The 21,623-nt window shown below is 54.4% G+C and overlaps 2 protein-coding genes and 1 non-coding gene across 4 annotated transcripts; 1 reads left to right on the top strand and 2 right to left on the bottom strand.

Annotated features, from left to right (window-relative positions):
* Positions 1 to 63: 63 nt before the first annotated feature.
* On the top strand, positions 64 to 11,814 carry LRFN1 (leucine rich repeat and fibronectin type III domain containing 1). 2 transcript variants are annotated; one of them, XM_029925729.1, is made up of 5 exons: positions 64 to 97; positions 2,360 to 2,477; positions 4,787 to 4,841; positions 5,273 to 6,715; positions 10,080 to 11,814. In XM_029925729.1, the coding sequence occupies exons 4-5, from the start codon at positions 5,310 to 5,312 to the stop codon at positions 10,984 to 10,986; spliced, it is 2,313 nt and encodes a 770-aa protein (XP_029781589.1). In that variant the 5' UTR covers positions 64 to 97; positions 2,360 to 2,477; positions 4,787 to 4,841; positions 5,273 to 5,309; the 3' UTR covers positions 10,987 to 11,814. The 2 variants fall into 2 exon arrangements, with proteins under 2 accessions (XP_029781589.1, XP_029781590.1); XM_029925730.1 differs by lacking the exons at positions 64 to 97; positions 4,787 to 4,841 and having other exon boundaries at positions 2,360 to 2,392.
* A 3,956-nt stretch (positions 11,815 to 15,770) lies between these two features.
* On the bottom strand, positions 15,771 to 15,843 carry TRNAK-CUU. Its single transcript has one exon. It is a non-coding gene; the product is annotated as a tRNA-Lys (tRNA).
* A 1,215-nt stretch (positions 15,844 to 17,058) lies between these two features.
* IFNL1 (interferon lambda 1) lies at positions 17,059 to 20,948 on the bottom strand. Its single transcript, XM_029926136.1, has 6 exons — positions 20,778 to 20,948; positions 20,509 to 20,580; positions 19,834 to 19,977; positions 19,645 to 19,728; positions 19,458 to 19,552; positions 17,059 to 17,089 (listed from the first exon to the last, which is right to left on the bottom strand). The coding sequence occupies exons 1-6, from the start codon at positions 20,946 to 20,948 to the stop codon at positions 17,059 to 17,061; spliced, it is 597 nt and encodes a 198-aa protein (XP_029781996.1).
* Between the last annotated feature and the right edge of the window lie 675 nt (positions 20,949 to 21,623).

The raw sequence follows: 21,623 nt of genomic DNA, 5'->3' as shown, positions 1-21,623 counted from the left end.
CGGCGTGCGCTCGCGCGGCCCTGTGTGTGCCCGGCGCCGGCGTGTGCGGCGCCCTGCTTGTGTGGCCATCCGGGTGTGTGCTGGGTGTCGAGCCGAGGTGCTGTGTCCGGCCGCGCGCGTGTGTCCCCCGAGCGGCTGCTCCTCTGGCTGTGTGTCTGGGGGGCTGTCGCGCGCCCATCGGAGGGGCTGTGTGCAGGTGTGTGTGCGTGGGTTGTGTGCCCAGGTGTGGGTTCCCCCCCCCCCCCAACGAGTGTGTGCGCGGGGCTGGCTGCGCTGGGTGTTTGTGTCCAGGTTGGATGTCCATCCGAGGGTTTGTGTAGCCGGGTGTGCCCGTTCTGGTGTCCATTTGTGTGTGTGTGTCTGTGTGTGTCTGTGTGTGTCTGTGTGTCTGCGGGTTGTGTGTCTTCGAGGGTGTGTGTCTGTGCGTCCACGTCAGGTTGGCGGCCTGGGGCTGGGGCTCGTTCCTTGTGGGTCCAGGCCTCTGTGTGGGTTTGGGGGAGGGGAGTTTGCCGCTCCCTCGGTCTATGTCAATTGGGGGGTCCTCAGCGGTCCTTGGGGGAGACGGCCATGTCTTCCCTTTCCCGGTGGCTGGGGTGGGGGGGATGGGCGGCCGGTAGGTGGACAGATGGAGGGATGAGAGGCCGAGGGATGGACAGATGGGCCCGAGGGGATGGGCACAGACCCGTCCCTTCCCCACCCACCCCACCCCGATCCCCCCACCTGCCAGATCTCCCGCAGATGGGGGCCGGAGTTGCAGGCATACAGATGGCCAGGCCGGGGGACCTTCGGGTTGAGAGTGGAAGGATTGCCTTGTGCCGGGGCTCTGGGACTCGGCCCCCCAATCCTTTGAGACTCCACCTGCTGAACTCTGACCTCAGGCCCTGGCTTGTGCCTTGTTTGGGGGTTGGGGGATGTGCTGGGAGAGAAGCATGTTAGGATTTCTTTGGCCTGGGAACTAGGTGGGGTGGGGGCACCTCAGGGCTAGGAGGGATGTGTGTCCGTGACTGGATGTGAGTGTGAATCTATGCCTATCTGTTGACTATGCTACCATGGTTCAGTATTTTGGAAGTGTGTAAATCCCTCACAGGGCTGTTGTGTGAGCGTGTGTCTTATGCGTGAACATCCCAGAATGTCTGTGCAAGGTAAATCTTTTAGTGCCTGTATGCTCGTGTATCAGTTTTGTGTGTCTGTGTGTGCTTGTAGTTCTGTGTCATGTGTGTGAGGTGTGTATCAGCTAATGTGTGCATTTGTGCCTCGGTTGGTGTGGGGATGTATCATGGAGCTATGCGAAGTTGTATGAGTGTGTATGGGTGTGTTTGGGCATTAAAAGCATGCACCTGTGTATCTTTGATTGTGCAAGTGAGTATATATGTGTGTGCCCCTGTGTGTTGGCTAGTGTGCAAGTGTTTATCTCTTATAGGTGCACGTACCCGATTGTCTGTAAGAGGGCACATGGGTTTCTCTGTTGTGTGTCTCTGTGAGTATGTATGAATGTGCCAGGGAAAGTCAATGTTGTACATGTGATTGTGTGCAGGCGTGTCAACCTTGAGAGTGTGGGTCTATGTTGTGAGTCCATTTATGTGTCAGTGTTGGTCTCTGGGGATTGGTCTATGTGCAAGGCATATGCACATGTGTGCCTGAGTTCCTGGCGTAAGGTTGATCCCACTTCTTGGTCCAGTGAGATCGGGGCCCATGTGGTGTGACCTGTGGTATGCTGGGGTCCATTCGGGGGGTCCAAGGACACAAATGTGTCCACATGCCGGGCTAAGAGGCCATGGAGGGTGAGGGGCACACATCATACTGGTGTGTCCACGGAAATCCAGATGTAGAGATTTGGGCCCACGTGGGTTTTGGCATGTCCACACATGTTGGTGTGACAGTGGTGTCATGGGTACGGATAGGGCCCGCTGGCTCTTTCTTACCCCGGGTACCACTCAGCTCTTTGAAGTTGGGGGACTGGGTTGTGAACTCTGGAAGGAGGAGACCGGGAGCCTGGAATCCTGGATCTGAGAAGGCTGCCTGGAGGCCGGATTCCTGGGTCTTGAGAAGGGAAGAAACTGAGACCTGGACTCTGGAGTTGGAAGGAGGAGGGGGCTGGAGTTCCTGGCCTCCTGAGCCCACAGAGGACAAAGGGTTAAAGTCCTGGACTCCTGGGCTTTGGAGGGTGAACAGTTCTGAGACCTGACTCCCTGGATTCTGGAAACACCTCGCTGGGTCTCTCTGAGCCTATGCAGGGCCTGCAGCAGGAGGGCCGAGAGAATGATCACACCGGGGACTTCCTTGGCTGAGATGGTCTCTGAGGCAGGTCTTCAGCGAGGAGCCAGAAGGATGCTAATAGGGTCATTTTGTTCCTTTGCAGGTATCGGCCCAGGCCCTGACTCCCTGCAGAGAGGTGAGTGGGGTCCCGCAGGCCGGGGAGAGAGATGTGGAGTGGTTGGGCCCGTTCTGAGCCAGCTGGAGGCCTGGAGCCCTGCCTGGTATGGATTTCAGGGCAGGGCATGGCAGTGTCCAAGGGGCCCAGGGCGGGGGGAGGGGGCGGCCATGACAACAAGGTCAGGAGCATCACGTTTGGATCAGGGCTGATGGTAGAGCCAGGGCATGGGTGGCAGGTGGGGGTCTCGGGCCTGGAAGTCTCCCCTCTCTGGGAAAGGTGGTTAGGACGAGGCAGTCTCCTGATAATATCAGTAGGGGGTACAGTGAGCTCCATGACATCAGGTGAACCCTGCATTTGGAGAGCGGCATGGACGTGGTTTACCATTTTGGGGGTGTGTGTATGTGTGCATGCATGTGGGAAGAGCTCTTGGTAGACTGATGGGCTGGTGGCTTAGAGAGAGCCAGAGAACATGATATAATAATAATAATAATAATAATAATAATAATAAATGAAATTAATAATAGCTGCTAACATTCATGTAGTGTTTAGTGTGCCAGGAACTATTCCACACACGTTACAGTGTTTTGTCTCTGAATCCTCATAACAACCCCATGAGGTAGGTGCTATCATTATCCCCGTTTTACAGAGGAGCACACTGAGGCACAAAGAGGGGAAGTCACTTGATTCAAGTCACATAGCAGGGAACTGGGGTGTGAACCGGAGCAGTCAGGCCCGGATTCTTTCTTGCAGGGCTGCGCGTCCACTCAATAAATGTTAGCTGTTTTCATTGGTCTTATTATCCCTTCAACTTGAGTCCCACCCCAGCAGTGGGAGGGCAAAACTGGGTACTTCTGTTTCATAGATCGGGATTCTGAGTCGTAGAGACCCCACAGGCAGGCAGGTGCAGAGCAGGGCCTTCCAACTCGGGAGTTGTGCCTTTCAGGTTTTTATGTGATACAGAGTTTGATCCCAGGCGTGGCGCAAGACAAATTAATAGAGGTGTGCTCAGAGATGGTGGGACGTCCGGCCTCTGCCTCTTTTTCTCTCTCTAGTCCAGTCTGTCTCTTATCTCTTCCTCCATCTTGTCTCTCTGTAATCTCTTAGGATTCTCTTCCTGCCTCTCCCTTACTCTTATTCTCCCATCTCTTGGGCTCAATACCCTTCTCTGCCTGTCTCCTCCTTTCTTAGTGCTTCAGTCTGTCTTGGTTCCGGCTTCTTGCCTCTGCACCTTTCAGAGTCTTTCTCTTTTCATTCATTCATCCATTCATTCAAGTAAGCTCTTTGCCCAATGTGGGGCTCGAACTCACCAGGCTGAGATCCAGGGTCGCATGCTCTACTGACTGAGCCAGTCAGACGCCCCTCAGATTCTTTCTCTTTTTGGCCACTTGTCTCCGTCTCTGACTCTGTCTCCCTGTGTCTGCCAGTCCTTATCTCCCCTCGCCCACTTGTCTCTCCTTGTCTCTTTGCCCCTCTCTCTCTGACTCTCTTGGTCCCCCTCCCCACAAGCTAAAGGATCAGGGCCACAGCAGGCCACAGCCCCAAACTGTAGATCCCTAGGAGGTGGGCCAGCAGGCACGAGGTGCAGGGTGGGGTGAAAACAGTTTCAGGGACGCCCCCTTCCCATCCTTCCCTCTTCACCCCCCCACCCACCCCGTGTTGTGATGGGAGCTGACACGCCGTGGGTTGCAGCCGCCGCAGGGAAATCCCCGCCGGAAGGTTTTGCCTGGAGCAGAGGCATAGCGTGAGTGTGTGAGGGTGTGTGTGAGTGTGGGCACGTATGGGGCTTGTATGTGCCCGCTGATGTGAGCGTAGAAGTCTGCCCACTGCTTGGGAGCCCACCAGAGCCCAGGATGAAACCAAGTTCAGAGAAGGACTTCCCAAGGCTGAGCAGGAAGACTGCTGTGTTTTTCTCAGCGCCTCCTACCTTCAGATTTCCTCTGCTGCTCCCAAGGGTGTGTGTGTGGGAGGGTGGGGGTGGGTGGGGGCGGAGGGTTGCCCTTAATGTTTACTGAATACTTACTGTGTGTCAGGCCCTGTGCTCAGTAGCCCCCATGAATGAGCTCACTCAACCCTTGCAACAACCCAATGAAGATGGTATGATTGTCATCCTGTTGCACAAATTAGGAACTTATGGCCTAGTTAGGGGAAATCATTGGTTTGTGGTCACAGAGCTAGCAAATGGGGAACCAGGACTTGAACCTGAGTCTGTTTGATTTCAGAGCACTTACTCTTAATAATAGAGCACACACTTCTATGCCTGGCACATATTGGGCCCTCGATGATCATGATGAGAATGATTACCAATGGGTATTGAACACATTTTAGGTGCCAGGCATGGTTCTAAGTACACTATGCTCATTAATGCATTTAATCCTCACAGAGGTAAGGCTTGTTTTTATCTTGATTTTACAGATGAAGAAACCGAGATTCAGAGAGGTTCAGACACTTGCCCGAGGTCACACAGCTAGTAAGTGTCCAAGCTGGAATTGGAACCCAGGGACACTGGCTTTGAAATCCACGACCTTAAACCCTAGTCAACCCTGGTTTTTAAAAATATTTAGTGGGTACTGGAAGGCCCAGACTGGGCCAGGTGTCACCTCCTCCCTCTGGCTGGGAACTCATGAGAGGTCTGGGTCTCCTAGAGGAAGGTCAGAGTAGGGATTAGGACCCTGGAGGCGGGGGTGGGGTGGGGGGGGGTGGGCAGTGCAATTTACCAATCAGCACAGAAATATTGTCTGTTAAGAACTAATGCATGCCAGGTGATAATCAGTCCTGCTGCTATTGGGGCCCAGATGTCAGGAAGGCAGGGACCTGGGGCCGACTTCTAGTAGGACATTGTGGGTGGCCACACTGGTGGTCAAGCCCTGTGCCTGGGTAACCTGTCTCCTCCCCTTGCAGGTCTCACACTCCAGTCCTCCCACCTTCCCTCTGCACCATGGCTCCGGGCCCCTTCTCCTCCCCGCTCCCCTCGCCAACACCTGCCGCCCTGCCCTTTCTGCTGCTGCTCTGGGCCGGGGCATCCCGCGGGCAGCCCTGCCCCGGCCGCTGCATCTGCCAGAACGTGGCGCCCACGCTAACCATGCTGTGCGCCAAGACCGGCTTGCTCTTCGTGCCGCCGGCCATCGACCGGCGCGTGGTGGAGCTGCGGCTCACCGACAACTTCATCGCGGCCGTGCGCCGCAGAGACTTCGCCAACATGACCAGCCTGGTGCACCTCACCCTGTCCCGTAACACCATCGGCCAGGTGGCCGCCGGCGCCTTCGCTGACCTCCGCGCCCTCCGCGCCCTGCACCTCGACAGCAACCGCCTGGCCGAGGTGCGTGGCGACCAGCTTCGCGGCCTGGGCAACCTCCGCCACCTGATCCTCGGCAACAACCAGATCCGTCGGGTCGAGTCGGCTGCCTTCGACGCCTTCCTGTCCACCGTGGAGGACCTGGACCTGTCCTACAACAATCTCGAGGCCCTGCCATGGGAGGCTGTGGGCCAGATGGTGAACCTGAACACCCTCACGCTGGACCACAATCTCATCGACCACATCGCTGAAGGCACCTTTGTGCAGCTGCACAAACTGGTTCGCCTGGATATGACCTCCAACCGCCTCCATAAACTGCCCCCCGACGGGCTCTTCCTGAGGTCCCAGGGCTCGGGGCCGAAGCCGCCCACGCCGCTCACGGTCAGCTTCGGGGGCAACCCTCTGCACTGCAACTGCGAGCTGCTGTGGCTGCGGCGGCTGACCCGCGAGGACGACCTGGAGACTTGCGCCACCCCCGAGCACCTCACCGACCGCTACTTCTGGTCCATCCCCGAGGAAGAGTTCCTGTGTGAACCCCCGCTCATTACGCGGCAGGCAGGGGGCCGGGCCCTGGTGGTGGAGGGCCAGGCGGTCAGCCTCCGGTGCCGCGCTGTGGGCGACCCTGAGCCCGTGGTCCATTGGGTCGCACCCGATGGGCGGTTACTGGGGAACTCGAGCCGGACCCGGGTTCGGGGGGACGGGACACTGGATGTAACCATCACCACCTTAAGGGATAGTGGCACCTTCACATGCATCGCTTCCAACGCTGCCGGGGAAGCGACGGCCCCTGTGGAGGTGTGCGTGGTGCCCCTGCCTCTGATGGCGCCCCCTCCGGCCGCCCCGCCGCCCCTCACTGAGCCCGGCTCCTCTGACATCGCCACGCCCGGCCGACCCGGTGCCAACGAATCGGCCTCGGAGCGCAGGCTCGTGGCGGCGGAGCTCACCTCGAACTCGGTGCTCATCCGCTGGCCGGCCCAGAGGCCCGTGCCTGGCATCCGCATGTATCAGGTCCAGTACAACAGCTCCGTGGATGACTCCCTTGTGTACAGGTGGGTGCTGCATCCCGGGACCGCAGCCTCCTCCAGGGGGCCCCCCTTCCCAGCTGCCCACTGCCTTGGCCTTGCTCAGCTGTGGTTCTCTACATGGCCCTCGTTCGCCCTGTCTCCGTCTCCCTGTTTCTGTCTCACTATCTCTTTCCGGTTTTCCTGTGTTCAGTACATCTCAGTTGAGAACCCACACAAGCCAGAGGAGGGCTGGGCACTGGAGTTATAACGTTGAATGTGCCCAGCAGCATATCTGCTCTCTGGGGTTCATGGTCTATGTCACTGCTGGCCAAGGTGTTTGATTCTGTACCTTGTCAGATGAACATTTTGGAACATGAAATCTACTCACATGCTCGTGATCGACTCATAGCAGTGTTAGCGTACCAACACGTCAGGTACATTGTAGAACAGAAAACAGGAAGTATGATCATTTGATCTTCCCTGCTTTGTTGCGAAGCCATGATGATACCCCCTCTCATTTTATAGACACCCCTAAGTTATTTCTACCATCTGCTGGGTTAGAAGCCGTTGCGCTGGTGTGGACAGGTCTGGACGGCATGGAGAGGCACTGAAGGGTTACTTTCTCCCATCATCTCTGTTATTCTCCTGCTTTTGCCTGTCTGGCTATACTCTTTCTCCCTCCTGCCCTTATTAGGCACTGAGACCCTGCTCTGTGCGAGACGCTGTGCTCTCTCATTTGATCTTCCCGCCTCTGCCGGGAAGCAGTGATGATCCCCCTTCCCATTTTATAGACAGGGAAACTGAGACTCAGTGGGGGGGACGACTCCCTTGCTCAAGGTCATGGAGGAAGTAGCAGAGCTAGGATTCCAGCCCTTACCCTTCTAACTCCTAATCTTGCCCTTTATACATGGAACACACATTTATTGAGCCCCTGCTGTTTGCCAGGCAGGGATTAGGGGAGGAGGTTTATACATTTCTGTCAATAACTTTCGGTTTCTGTGACTCTCCACCTCCCTGTTTCTCTTTTTCTTGAACTCTTGGCCTCTGTGTGATGGGGTGAGGGGAGGTTCACAGACCTCAGACGATGCATGTTGCAGATGTTGCGGTGGCCCTCTGTCCCCAGCAGGCCAACAAACCCCTGGTCTCCCTTTCCCCTCAAGGCCACAGTTCCAGTCCTCTGTCCCCCATCACCGATGCCTGGGCTATGGTGCTGCAGGGGTTAACCTCCTCCCTGCTGCCATGGGCGGAGGTGACATCCAACCAGAAGCCTGCCCTGCTGCTTGCTTGGGTCTTGCAGCCAATTACAGGCACATGGGCTGAAGCTTTCTTAAGGAACCAGCCTCTGCCCTTGAAAAGTGGGGAGTCCCTAGCAACTGGTTATTTTGGGGGTAACGAGCAAGAGGAATCCAAGACTCTTTGGGAGGAGAGATGACAGGAAGAGGAAGACTCATGGCCAGGAGCCCAGGGTTGGAAGCGGATGGGGGCAGTGTGTGAAATGGCAGGCAGAGGGTGAGTTGGAAATGCGGGTGGGCCTTAATGGGGGGGGGCTTACTTGAAATCTTTTGATTTGAAGCAGGTGGCTCTTGGTATAAGGGAGCTGAGTGGGCTTTAGGACCAGAGGTAGCAGAAGTGGCTTGTTAGAGGGAATGTGAAGTTGCTGAGGGGCAAGAGGCCTGTGCAGGGGTGGGAGGGGGGCGTGGCCTTTCAGAGGAGATGGAGTCCCTGCACAGTCTTGGGGAAGATGAGGCAACAGTCCTTGTTTCTGGTCACCCACTATGAGTTTTATGGGTGAGGGGGAGTGCTGGGCGTACACATCCATGTGGAGGTGGCAGTCGTGGCTTAGCCAAGGCTGGATGTGGCAAACAGCACAGAAGGGATGTGCTCAACCAAAGAGGGTCGAGGCCTAGCAGGAATGGTCTTACAGATGGGGAAGAGTGCCACTGGCAGTGAAGTGTGAGCCACAGCAAGGGTCACGGGCCAGCACAGGATGGGATGCAAGCTAATAATGATGAAATTATCCGGGGCCAGGTTTTAGGTATGTTAGCTCATTCATACTTCACACTCTCTCTAAAAAGGAATTCTTTTTTTTTTCTAATGTTTTATTTATTTATTTTTTTTTATGTTTTTTTTTTTTTTTTTTGAGAGACAGAGACAGCACGAGCAGGGGAGGGTCAGAGAGAGAGACACAGAATCCGAAGCAGGCTCCAGGCTCTGAGCTAGCTGTCAGCATAGAGCCTGATGTGGGGTTCAAACCCATAAACTGCAGGATCATGACCTGAGTCGAAGCTGGATGCTCAACCGACTGAGCCACCCAGGTGCCCCAAGAAGGAATTCTTAAGATCTCCATTTTGGAGAAATGAGGCACAGAGATGTTAAGAAATGTGCCCAAGGCCACAGAGCTAGCAAGGGGCAGAGGAGAGACTCAAACACAGGCTCCCAGGCTTTGTCAGTGTAGCCACTTCTTTGCACAGTCCCTCATTAGGGAGAAGGGGCCTATCGAAAGAAAGTGGCATGCTTGCTTGGTTACCTTTGATGCACTCGTGGATGAAACTTAACTTACCCCGGGGGCCTGATTTCACGACCTCTGGTGGTATGGGGCACAGTCTGAACACAAGGCAACTGCAGGACATGCAAAGAGCAGACATGGTCCCAGGCACAGTATGGAAACCATCTCTAGTAGGCGCTGTGGAGGGCTTGGAAGGCACCCATCAATCAGAAGGGGAGTGGCCTATAGCCAGGGCCCCTTGGTGGCTGGGAATATGTAGCTGAGGGGCTTGGAAATAGAGGCAGCTAGATGTATGTACCCAAAGTGGGACATAGAGATGAGGGGCGTGGCCTGTATGTGGTTTCCTAGATAGGATGGGGATACATAGAAAAAAGGAACTAGAAGAGCATCCATTGTTCCAGTAGAAGTAAGACAGGGGGTATGAGTTGACTTCCGTGTCCACTTGAGTGAGGATGGGACATGAAGGAAACTGGAGATGGGCTATAGTATTGGGGCCCCTTAAAGGATGGAAATATGTAGATCAGAGACCCTGAATGGCAGTTGTCCCAAATTTAAGGCGTTTTCCTTAAGGGCAGGACTTAAAAGCTATAGCACTCCTCCCAGGCATGGGCCGGATAAGTAGATAAGGGAACACGAATGGCAGGTAATATCCTAGTAGGTGATGAGACACCACAGGGAGTGGTTCTGAGGTCTGGGCTTGCAGATGAGGGGTGTGGCCTATGACAGTGGTCCTGACAGGATGGAAATGTGTTGCTTGAATGGTTGCTATTATCCCATAGAGGGTGAAATATCGGTAGGGACGCATGGCTTGGTCCCTATTGGTCACCATGGGTGGGACATGCAGAGGAAGCGGTGCCGTTCATAGTGGAGCTAACCCAGCGCTGATGCTGTCCCCTCCTGCAGGATGATCCCATCCACCAGCCAGACCTTCCTGGTGAATGATCTGGCAGCAGGCCGCGCCTACGACCTGTGCGTGCTGGCAGTCTACGACGACGGGGCCACTGCACTGCCGGCCACGCGAGTGGTGGGCTGTGTGCAGTTCACCACTGCCGGGGATCCCGCGCCCTGCCGCCCACTGAGGGCCCATTTCTTGGGTGGCACCATGATCATCGCCATCGGGGGCGTAATCGTCGCCTCGGTCCTCGTCTTCATCGTTCTGCTCATGATCCGCTATAAGGTCTACGGCGATGGAGATGGCCGCCGCGTCAAGGGTACCTCCAGATCGCCTCCGCGGGTCAGCCACGTGTGCTCGCAGACCAACGGCGCAGGCGCATCGCAGGCCCCGCCCCCGCCGGCGCAAGACCGTTACGAGGCGCTGCGAGAGGTGGCGTCCCCAGCTGCTGCCTCTTTGGCGGTCGAGGCGAAGGCCACCGCCGCCGAGATGGCTTCCACGGAGTCGGAGGCCGTCCTTGGACGCTCCCTGGGCGGTTCAGCCACCTCGCTGTGCCTGCTGCCGTCTGAGGAAACCTCTGGGGAGGAGTCTCGGGCCGCGGTGGGCCCTCGGAGGAGCCGTTCCGGGGCCCTGGGGCCGCCAGCTTCGGCGCCCCCCACTCTAGCTCTGGTTCCTGGGGGGGCCCCGGCTCGGCCGAGGCCTCAGCAGCGCTATTCGTTCGACGGGGACTACGGGGCGCTCTTCCAGAGCCACAGTTACCCGCGCCGCGCCCGGCGGACAAAGCGCCACCGGTCCACGCCGCACCTGGACGGGGCCGGAGGGGGCGCGGCCGGGGAGGACGGAGACCTGGGGCTGGGCTCCGCCAGGGCACGCCTGGCCTTTACCAGCACCGAGTGGATGCTGGAGAGTACCGTGTGAGCGGCGGGCGGGCGCCGGGACGCCTGGGTGCCGCGGACAAACGCCCAGCCACCCGGACGCTGGGGCAGGACCCGGGGGAGAAAGCGCGGCGCCTAGTCGTCGGACTGGAGGGGGGAGATGCGCCCTTCTCCCTGAAGGGGGCGAGGCTGACCCGTCTACAGCTCTTGGCCACGCCCCCGGGTCCCGGGGAGTTAGGGGGCGGGCAGCCGGGCCCCCCTCCTCCAAGGACTCCTCGCCCCCCTCCTGCCCCTCCCCCCGCGCGCTCGCGGACCTCGCTGGAGCCGGTGCCTTACACAGCGAAGCGCGGGGAGGGGCAGGGCCCCCCCGACACTGCAGCACTGAGACACGAGCCCCCTCCTCCCGCCCGGGACCCGGGGCGGGGGCGAGGGGCCCATTTCTTGTATCTGGCTGGACTAGATCCTATTCTGTCCCGCGGCGGCCTCCAAAGCCCCCACCCCCACCCAATTCACCTCCCTGGTCCCGTCGGGTCTGGCTTGGGGCCCCCCTTTCTCTGTTCCCTTCCTCTCTGCCCTGCCCTCTGTCTTCTTTGTCTTATGTCTCTGTCCTTCCCCATTTGTGTCTCTCTGTCCGGTCGTCTTTTCTCCCTCCCATGTCTTGTTCAGTCTCCCTATATCTCCTGATTACCTCTTCCCACTACACACGCTCCCGGGCAGGTCCCACTGGAAGGACCAGACTCTCCCCTATCCCTTCCAATTACCCCAAATAAATGCCCACATGAACAAGATCCAAAACCAAATCCTCCCCTCCCTGCCGGAGCCGGGACCCTCCGCCGCAGCAGAATTAAACTTTTTTCTGTGTCTGAGGCCACTCTGGCTGACCTGTGTGTGTCCGTGTGTTTTGGGGGGGTATGTGTGTGTGTGACCTGAATTAACAGCATTACGACTCAAGTGAGAAAGGATGGCTCATTGGGACCAGGGAGACTTGCAAATAGTTTCCTGTCCTCTGACCTAGAGGTGGGGAATAATAAAAATCCTGTCCTCTGACCTAGAGGTGGGAATAATAAAAATGGTAATAGCTACCATTTAGTGAGTGCTTACTATGTGCGAAGCACTTATAGGCATTTAATCCTCTGAACAACCCTGGTATATCCACACTGGTTATCCTGTTTTGCAGATGAGGAAATTGAGCCCAGGAGAGTAACTTATCCAAGGTCACATAACCAGAACAGAAGGTAGCAAAATGGGGATTTAAAAAGGCAGGCAGCCTGACTTCTGAGTCTGTATTCTTAACCATAGAACCCTACTTCTGAGCAGCTGGTGGATATCCGTTCCACACATGGGCACTGTGCTAAGCACAGCTCAGCTCTCTGAGGTCAGACAGCTGGCTGTTTGAAGTGGATATGTTTAATCCCATTTTACAGTCAGGAATCTGAAGCAGGGAGAAATGAAAGTGACTAGCCCAAGGCCCCCAGATGAGGAAATGGGGGAGCTGGCGGTTTGACCTCAGCGTCTGCGCCTCTCTACTACACTATATTGCTTTTGGCGTCGTCTGGAAGTCTGGAAGCCAGGGAATGGCCCTAAAGGCCTTAGTTAGCTGAGCAGAGGTATCCAAAGTCAGCCTGGCGGAGGGAATGAGGCAAAATGCTCATTGGTCACTGCCTGGAATCTGAGAGATCCTAGGTCTGCTGGGAACACAGAAAGGTGTGTGTGGAGGAGTTTCTCAGGTGAGGCTGAGGGCTATGTCTGGGGAAGGGAAGTTGGTTCCGTGGGGGTGCCCCAGCCCTTGGTGGGGAGGGGGCCTGCAGTGAAAACTCCTCCCTGATCCTGGAGAAGGTAGAAGAAGGCTTCCTGCCAGCCAGGGGCCCCCTGAGGCCTGGGGAGGAGGAGAGTGAGACAGGAATAGAAACAAAGCAGGAGGGAGGGGGATGGATCTGGGCAGACAGGGTGGGAAGCAGCAAGGACAGAAGCACCAGACTCATATGCCACGAGGCTCCCTCACCCAGTGGCCCAGCCACACTGCTCTATCTCAGTCATCACGACTCCTGGCCACGGAGGGCTTCCCACACGCCAGGCACTGTGCTCACAAGCCCTCCCTGATGCAAGTAGAGATCGTGCAAGCCAGTGCCCAGCAAAATGGAGTCACTCAGCAAGATTGCATTTATTCTCTGCAGCAGATGTGTGTGGTGTGTGTGTATTCGACTCTCTAGAGGAGGAAACTGAAGTTTAGAGAGATTAAGGAGCTTGCCCAAGACCATACAGCCACCAAAGGGCAGAGCCACATTGGAGAGCGACTGCCTCCAAATCTTGCACACCGAACCATCTGACTAGACTGTCTCTGATTCACCCGATAAAGCTTTCTTGAGAATGTACCGTGTGCCTGGCCCCGTGCAGGGGATATAACAGTGAACAAAATAGTTAAATAAAACAGAACGAGAAACCCCTGCTCCGTGGAGCTTATATTCCACAGGGCTGGGGGGGAGGGTGTGACAGTAAACAACATGTCTGGTGGTAAATAGTGCCGTGTGAAGAATGAAAATGGGAGAGGACAAGGGCTGACGGGGGAGGCCTCCTTCAGATCCGGGGCTCAGAGTGTGGTGGTGGAGCTCAAGAAATCCACTGTAGGAAGAGTCAGGGAAAAGCATTTTAGGCAGAGTGAATGGCACAGGCAAAGCCCCTGAGGGAAGCGTGTGTTTGGTGTGTGGGAGGTAGTATGTCTGGAGACAGTGGCGGGAGAGTGGGAGGGGAGGAGTGGGAGAGGTGAGCAGGGAACAGGTTCTAAAGAGCCTTGTGGGCTGGGGTCAAGAGTCAAGATTTTATTCTCAGAGCTGTGGGAAGCCAATGGAGGGTTTTCTGTAGAAGTAGTGTACGGTCTGATTTCTGTGGAACCCCAGCTTTGGGGTGGGGTGTACATGCCTTTGAAACAGAATCCGGAACTGCCATCTCAGAGCTTGGCCTCTATCCACTGATACCTTTGGGGCCAACATGGTCCCTGGTTCAGCCCTTTGGACGACACTCCATCTGCCTTCCTTCACCTGTAACCCCTTTATTTTAGTAGAGGAGTACTTATCAATGTCAATGCCATGCTTGATTTTCAAAATTGAGAGCTTTAAGGGGCACCTGGGTGTCTTAGTTAAGTGACTGACTCTTGGTTTCAGCTCAGGTCATAATTGCACAGTTCATAAATTCAAGCCTTGCCTTGGGCTCTGTGCTGACAGCTCAAAGCCTGCTTGGGATTTCTCTCTTCTCTCTCTGGGCCTCCCTGGTGCTCTCTCTCTCTCAAAAAAAAAAAAAACCACATAAAAAAATTGAGAGCTTTAAACCCAAGGAACAGGTATACCAGGAGAGAGAAGGCATAGTGTCATCCAAGGGAAATGACTGAGTATCTCTTCTGTGCCCGGCCTTGTACTGGGCACTGGAGACCCAGCAACAACTAAGACAGACCCAGTCCCTGCCCTCCTGGGGCTCAAGGCAACCGCAGCCATATTGCTGTAAGAAGCACAGGAGGCTGGGGGAGCCCAGTGAAGCTGACCCTGACCAGAGGTTCAAGGACATGTCTTAGTCCGAGTCTTTGGGTAGCAAGTGACAGGAGTTCAGCTTCCCTAAGTTAGACATAAAAAGTCGGCATTGTTGGCTCATATATCTGGGAAGCAGACAATTAAGAGTAGAGCTACAAGGAACTTGGCCTTAGAGACCGGAAACAAGGATCAGTTCCACCCAGATGCTTTTCTCACTCATTTCTCCTCTCTGCTTCTCCCAGCTCAGATTCCTGCTCTTCAACCACATGTGGTGGGGGCAATGGCCATTTATTTACAAAGACTTGTGCTTCTTGCCCCATAGCCTAAAGGCAAAATGGCAAAAATCTCTAATCCTAAATTTAAAAAAATAAAATAGGGAAGGGCTCTGATTGGTTGGACTGGAGTCACATGACACCCCAGCACTGACTGTAGCATCCAAAGGACTGTAATTTTTTTTAAGTTTATTTATTTATTTTGAGAGAGAGAGAGAGAGAGAGAGAGAATCCCAAGCAGGTGTCACACTAACAAATGGAGCCCGATGTGGGGCTCAAACTCACGAACTATGAGATCATGACCTGAGCCGAAACCCAGAGTCGGATCCTTAACCGACTGAGCCACTCAGACACCCCAGGAATGTAACGTTTTGATTGGCCATGTGGGGGTCATGGGTCTGGATGGTATAACCTGAAGGGAGGGGATGGGGGTTACCAAAATAATAATCAGGTTGAATTATATGAAATGGCCAGTTCTGTAGGTTAGAAATGGCGGTCCTTGGCAATTTTACATGGTCGAGCCTAAATAGTCACCAGAAAAGTAAGCTGGGAAGGTTGTAGACAGATAAAAGCAATAGGAAGCCCATGCAGAAGGAGTTTTGAAAGAGAAGGTGATGTTAGCTGAGCCGTAAGGGATGAATGGGGACCCGGCAGGTGAAGACTTTGTGGTGGCAGGAGAGTAATAGCACGTGCCCCAGGCACAGGGAACAGCTGACACAGAGGCTCTCCTGACGGGCTGGACGGGGCCAGACGAAGCCTTGCCACTGTGCTCTGGAGATGGTGTCTCCGATGGAGCAAACCTGACTCCTGTGTCCAAGCAAATGAAGGAGTTGGAAAACGGGGTCATTCCCCAAAGGAAAACTGAGGAGTTTTACCAGGAGAAATGGATGCTGAACAGGCAAAATCAAAATATATTCAGCTGAAACATTTTTGTTAGGACTTGGCATTTCCAAGAAGGGATTTGCAACCTTATTTCCATTACAGCATTCATATTGAGAAGGGTCATAGGTCAGAATTCAAGTATCTGCTAAGCTCTGTGCCCAACATGGGGCTTGAACTCATGACCTTGAGATTAAGAGTCGCATGCTCTACCAACTGAGCCAGCCAGGCGCCCTATGGTATTAAATATTAATTGACTACCTTCTCTAGGTTTTATGCTGGATGTACAGAGACGGATTTGTGAGGGCATATTTGGCTGTGGAATACAGAAAACCCAATTAACATGAATTAAGACATTTGGTGATCTCCTTTAATAAGAAGTCTCTAGTTAGGAGGTTTGGGGATTTGATGCAATGGCTTATGGATATCACTAAGGACCCAATTTCCTACTCTTCCGTTCTACTTTCCTTAGAAGAATAGCTTCATATGCAAGGCTTGTTGCCTCTTGGTCACAAAATGGCCACCACAGCTCCAGATGTCACAACCTCATACGAGTGAACTAAACAGGAAGGAAGGGAACAAATGGAAGAGTTTTCTTCATGTCAGAGAAGAAAAAAAAGTCTAAAATAATAAGAGTAACAGCAATAAACACAATTATGGGGCTTAACCTGTGCCAAGAACTGTTTTAAATTCTTTACATAAATTAAATAATTTAAGAAGGCCTTCAGTCAGATGGCCATTCCAAACTGCAAGAGAGTCCTGGGAAGCAGGGGTCAGGCAACGGGAAAGAAATTCATGCCATGGGCTGGGCAACTTGCTGCCCCCTCCCAAACTGGGGCACTGTCCCTCACATACCGTATAATGCAGTAGAGGTGGCTACGGGGTTGTGTGTAATTTCTGGTATATGGCTGTACTCAGGCCCTTTGTCTCCTAACTGAGAAAACACGTGAGAACACAAAGGAGTAAGAGTTAGAAGCTATGGGGATAATTCTGAAACCCCCGTAATGTGATAAGAACTCAACCGGTCGGAAACCTCAGTGAGCTACTCTTGGTAATAAATTTCTTGTAACACGCCTCCCAGTGATTGTGATGGGCTGGTGGCTGTCACACTGTTCCAACTACCTATTGCTTCACAAAAATCCAAACTTAGGGGCATAAAGCAAATATTATTTTGTTATGCTCCCAGATTGGGTGGGTCACGAGCTTGATTGTGGGACAGTGGGGATGGAGGATGGCTTGTCTCTGTTCCAGCTGGGGAGCTGCAATCATCTGGACGCTTCTCCGCTCACATGTCTGGCTCCTGAGCAGGGATGGTTTCAAAGCCGAGCCGAGCTGGGACTGTCAGCCAGAGTAAGCACCTGTGGCTGCTTCATGGGGCTTGGGCTTCTTGCATCCTGGTGATTGGGTTCCCAGGGGGAGAGTCTGAGAACTCATGTTCCAAGAGCGCTAAGTGGACTTGGGGTTGGAAGTCACTCGACTTGCCGTCCACTCTACTCTATTGGTTGAAGAAGTCATAAGTCCAAGTTCAATGAGGAGGGAGCATTGATTCCACCTCTTAAAGGGAGGAATGTCAAAGAATTTGTGGCCACTTTAAAAAAATCCCAGCACAGGGGCGCCTGGGTGGCTTAGTCGGTTAAGCCTCCGACTTCGGCTCAGGTCAGATCTCACGTCTGTGGGTTCCAGCCCCGCGTCAGGCTCTGGAGCCTGCTTCTGGTTCTGTGTCTCCTTCTCTCTCTGACCCTCCCCCTCTCATGCTCTGTCTCTCTCTGTATCAAAAAAAAAAAAACATTAAAAAAAAATCCCAGCACATACCATGCATGAACCGGGGATGCCAGTGGCCTATTGAATCTCTGGCATTGTTAGAATTAGGATGCATTTGGCCACACATTGGAGCAATCCTGGAGCCACCTCCCCCCATCCCTTCTGCAGCAGGTACTAATTCTTTTTTTTTAAAGTCTATTTATTTATTCTGAGAGAGAGAACGAGCACGTGCACAAACACTCAAGTGGGGGAGGGGCAGAGAGAGAGAGGGAGACTCTCAAGCAGGTTCTGTCCTATCGGTGTGAAGCCCGATGTGGGGCTCGGACTCATGAACCTCGAGATCATGACCCAAGCAAAAGTTGGATGCTTAACCCACTGAGCCACCCAGGTGCTCCTAATTCTTTTGGTTCTGAATCATGGAGAGGTCTAGGGATTCCAGGGGCCAGGGCTGAGATGGAATGGGCGGGGCTGGTTCGTTTTGATATTCCCTCTCCATGGGAAACGTTTGCAGGGAAAGGCCTTATTTCTAGTATCAGGGGTGAATCTTGATCAGTCCAATGCTATTTTCTTTTTTTTTTTAATTTAAGTGTATTTTTTTTAAGTAATCTCTACACCCAGCGTGGGGCTCAAATTCATGACCCTGAGCTCAAGAGACGGAAGCGTCCAGACTCCCTTAACACTATCTTTGTAATTATATTTCTTGCTACTGATTGCTTTAAGGTTGGGCACCTGACTGAATTCTAGCTAAGGAGACAAGCATGTACATCCAACAGGGAGTTTCTCTGGAAGGTGGGACTGTGGGAGAAGGGTCAAGGCCCCAGACATTGTGGAGCAATGGGGATTCACCAAGCTATCCACCTTGGGCCTTGTCTAAATTCATGACCCACAGAATCTGTGAGCGGGATAAAATGGCTGCTGTTCTACTCCATTAAATTTGAGGTGGCTGGTGATGACTTGGAGGATATTGTTTCCGACAGCTCTGGAGCTGTGGCTGCCATCTTGAGACCAAGAGGCAGCCAGAGTGAGCATCAGCCAACAGGGGCACCTGGTTAAGTGTCCGACTTTGGCTCAGGTCTTGATCTCATGGTTCAGGAGTCCAAGCACCACATCGGGTTCCGTGCTCATAGTGCAGAGACTGCTTGGGACTCTCTCTCTCTCTCTCTCCCTCTCTGCTCCTCCCCTGCTCTCTCTCCTTCTCAAAAAAAATATTAGCCAACAGAAATGGAAAGAATCTGGGGTACCTGAGTGCCTTAGTGAGTTAAGTGTCTGACCCTTGATTCTGGCTCAGGTCATGATCTCCTCGTTTGCAGGATCGAGCCTCACACTGGGCTCTGCTTGACAGCACGGAGGCTGCTTGGGATTCTCTCTCCCTTTCTCTCTGTCCTGCACACATGTGTGCATTCTCCCTCTCAAAATACATGAATAAACTTTAAAAAAGAAAAGGGAAAGAATTGTTGAATATTCATTAATTAGCCAGTCCTAGAACTACCATGCCAGCTGACTTCTGTTATGCGTGATAATAAGCCCGTTTTTGCTTTCCCCATTTGAGTTGGCTTTCTGATACATATTACAGGATAAAGCATCTTGATTGGTCTAGACCTCCATTTGTCCTAAGTACCCACGGAAGAGAGGGGTATCCAGTTCCCACAGACATAGACAGAGAGACATATAAACATGTGCTTCAATGCGCACACCCCTGCACACGTGGGCGTGAACATGCCATTATGCATCTTGTTCAGATTCAGGTTCAAGCAGATACTCACTTAAATCTGCAGCCGCAGAAGTCAGGCACACACAAATAGAAGTTACACGTTTCACCTTCTCCACACAGACATCCACGGGCAGTCACACACTCACAATCGAATGCACATTCAAGGGTCCGCCTGTCCTAGAAGGGTCCAACTTCTGACTGTTTATTGGTGCGTATTGTATAAAAGTAGAAAAACAAACATTGCTTCTGGATCTAGGTCAGCGCCACGGCTCCATAAATAAGGGGCGAGAGGAAATAACTTAAGGCAGGGTCAGGGCTTTGCGCATAAATAAGGTCTGGGGTCTCAGATCTGGGGGCGGGTCCGGGTCCTCACACACACAGGTCTCCACTGGCGACACATTCCAGGTCCTTTTTGAGGAGGCGGAAAAGGTTGAACAGGACGGAGGCCTCCAGGCAGCTCTGAGACTCCTGAGGGAGGAGGGCATGGTCGCCATGGTTGGGGTGCCCACCTCCCCCCTTACAGGGGCCCCGGGCATCCATCCCGCTCTCAGCTCACTCACCTTCTTCGAGGCCTCCTGGAGCCGGTGCAGCCAGTGGTGGAGGCGGCCTCGGGGCTGGGGGCCTGGTGTGGGCTGAGCGGACACCTGGGGGCAGAGGAGGGTGGCGTGTGAGGCAGGGCCCAGGGCAGAGGGGTGAGGTCCCGTATGCCCAGAGCCCACATACACGGCCCGGGGGCCCCGAGCACTCACGCAGGCCTGGAGCTCGGAGTGGATGTGGCGCAGGGTGTGAAGGGGCTGGTCCAGGATGTCCCCATGGGACGCGTCAGCCATGGTCCCCAGGACCTTCAGCGTCAGGGCCAGCTCAGCCTCCAAGGCCACGGGGCGCTCCCACACCTGCAGAGAAGAGAGAAGAACAGGTGAGAAGCGTAGGCAAGAAGAAGGCCCAGGTAAGTGGGGACAGGTCAGGAGTGCGGGGCAGGAGGGCAGGTGATTTGTGACACGGGTTGGGGGTCGGGGATGGGTCAGGTGAGAGGGAGGCAAGAGAAGGATGCAGACAAAGAAGGCGGAAACGTAAGGGAAGATAGGGTGGAAAAGTGAAATGGGACAAAGGAGAGGTGGCTCATGGGGGTCACAGAAGCTTGAGGAGACAGGAGTGAAAAGAAGAGAGAAATGAGAAGGAATTAGGTGAGAGTGAAAAGTGACAGGGACAGGTGAAAGAGATAGGGACGCAGGGACAGGCAGAGGTGATAGAAAGGGACCCAAGGGAGGGTCGGGGTCAAGGGAGCCCTTGAAGAAGAACTGAGGCTGGGGGCTGGGGCTCAGGCCAGGTGAGGGGAGACCAGAGACAGGGAAGGGCAGGTGAGGTAGCGGGGCGTCAGGGGGAGGGGCCAGGGGCGGGTAAGGGTGGCCTCACTTTGCACTCACCTGTAGCTGTCTCAGGTCCCGGTTTCTAGGGAAGGGGCGGGTGGTGCAACTCCAGGTTTTCAGCGAATTTTCCTAGAGAATAAGAGCGGAGATTAGCCCCCGGGAGGAGGGCTGGAGGCTGGCCCCCAGCAGCAGGGATGAAGGTGGGTCGAGCAGGAGGGCTGGAGTTTAACCCACAGCAGAAAGGACAGTTGCTAACTGTGGCTGAAAGGTGAGAGGCTGGCCTGCAGCGGGAGGACGGAGGTGAGCCCACAGCAGTGGGGACTCACCAAGGCATCCTTGGCCTTCTTGAAGGCCTCCAGCTCCCTTGGTGACAGAGATTTGAACCTGCCAAAGTCACAGGCCCTCCAGGCTGTGGTGGGTCTGGAAGTGGGGACGGGGCCTGCTCTGGCCAAGCTCAGCCCTGCGGTCACCAGCACCAGGACCTGTGCCGTGGCCATGGCCAAATTGCAACTGGTTCTCTGGCTGCATGGCTCTCCTTTTGAGCCAGGTTAGGTGACCAATCGTGCCGATGTGTGTAAAGTGAAAAGGCAAATGGAAATTGTGGTTTTCGCAATGGCTTATAAGGCATGAGTGGGTGGGGCGAGTGGTGGAGCAAGGTGAGCTCATGGGCTCACAGGTGTGGGTGGGGCCAGGTGAGCGCGCCCAGCATGAAGCTAAGATGGAAAGAGAAACTGAAATTCAATCCCAGGAGGAACCGAAGGAGTTCTTGAACCCAGTGTAGGAATTCCTGGAGCTTTGACAATCAGCCCGCCCCCCATTGATTGTGGCCCGGTCAGGTAGAGGGACAGGAATTGGCAGAGCGGGGCAGGGACCGGGGCAGGGACCGGGGCAGGGTGGCGAGGCTGCCTGAAAGGTAGAGAGGGAGCTTTGCCCATTCAAGCCTCTTCTGGGAACTCGTTTTATGCTCTGAACATTCCTATGAGTTGTTACTTTTTGTGATCATCCCTGTTTTACTGGCGAGGAAACTGAGGCACAGGAAAGAAAAATGACTTGCCTAACGTCCCGTGCGCTTACCCCCTGTTCTATATACAACCAAAGAAGATGGGAATCTTTGGGGGGTCACAGCCAGCCAGCTCTCCTTTCTCTCCCTCTAGGTAGCCTGAAAGGGTAGG

The sequence above is a fragment of the Suricata suricatta genome, chromosome 16 (genome assembly GCF_006229205.1).
Source record: "Suricata suricatta isolate VVHF042 chromosome 16, meerkat_22Aug2017_6uvM2_HiC, whole genome shotgun sequence".
NCBI lineage: Eukaryota > Metazoa > Chordata > Mammalia > Carnivora > Herpestidae > Suricata > Suricata suricatta.
Note: the sequence above shows the minus strand (reverse complement) of the source record. Positions and strands in the feature narration are given on the sequence as shown.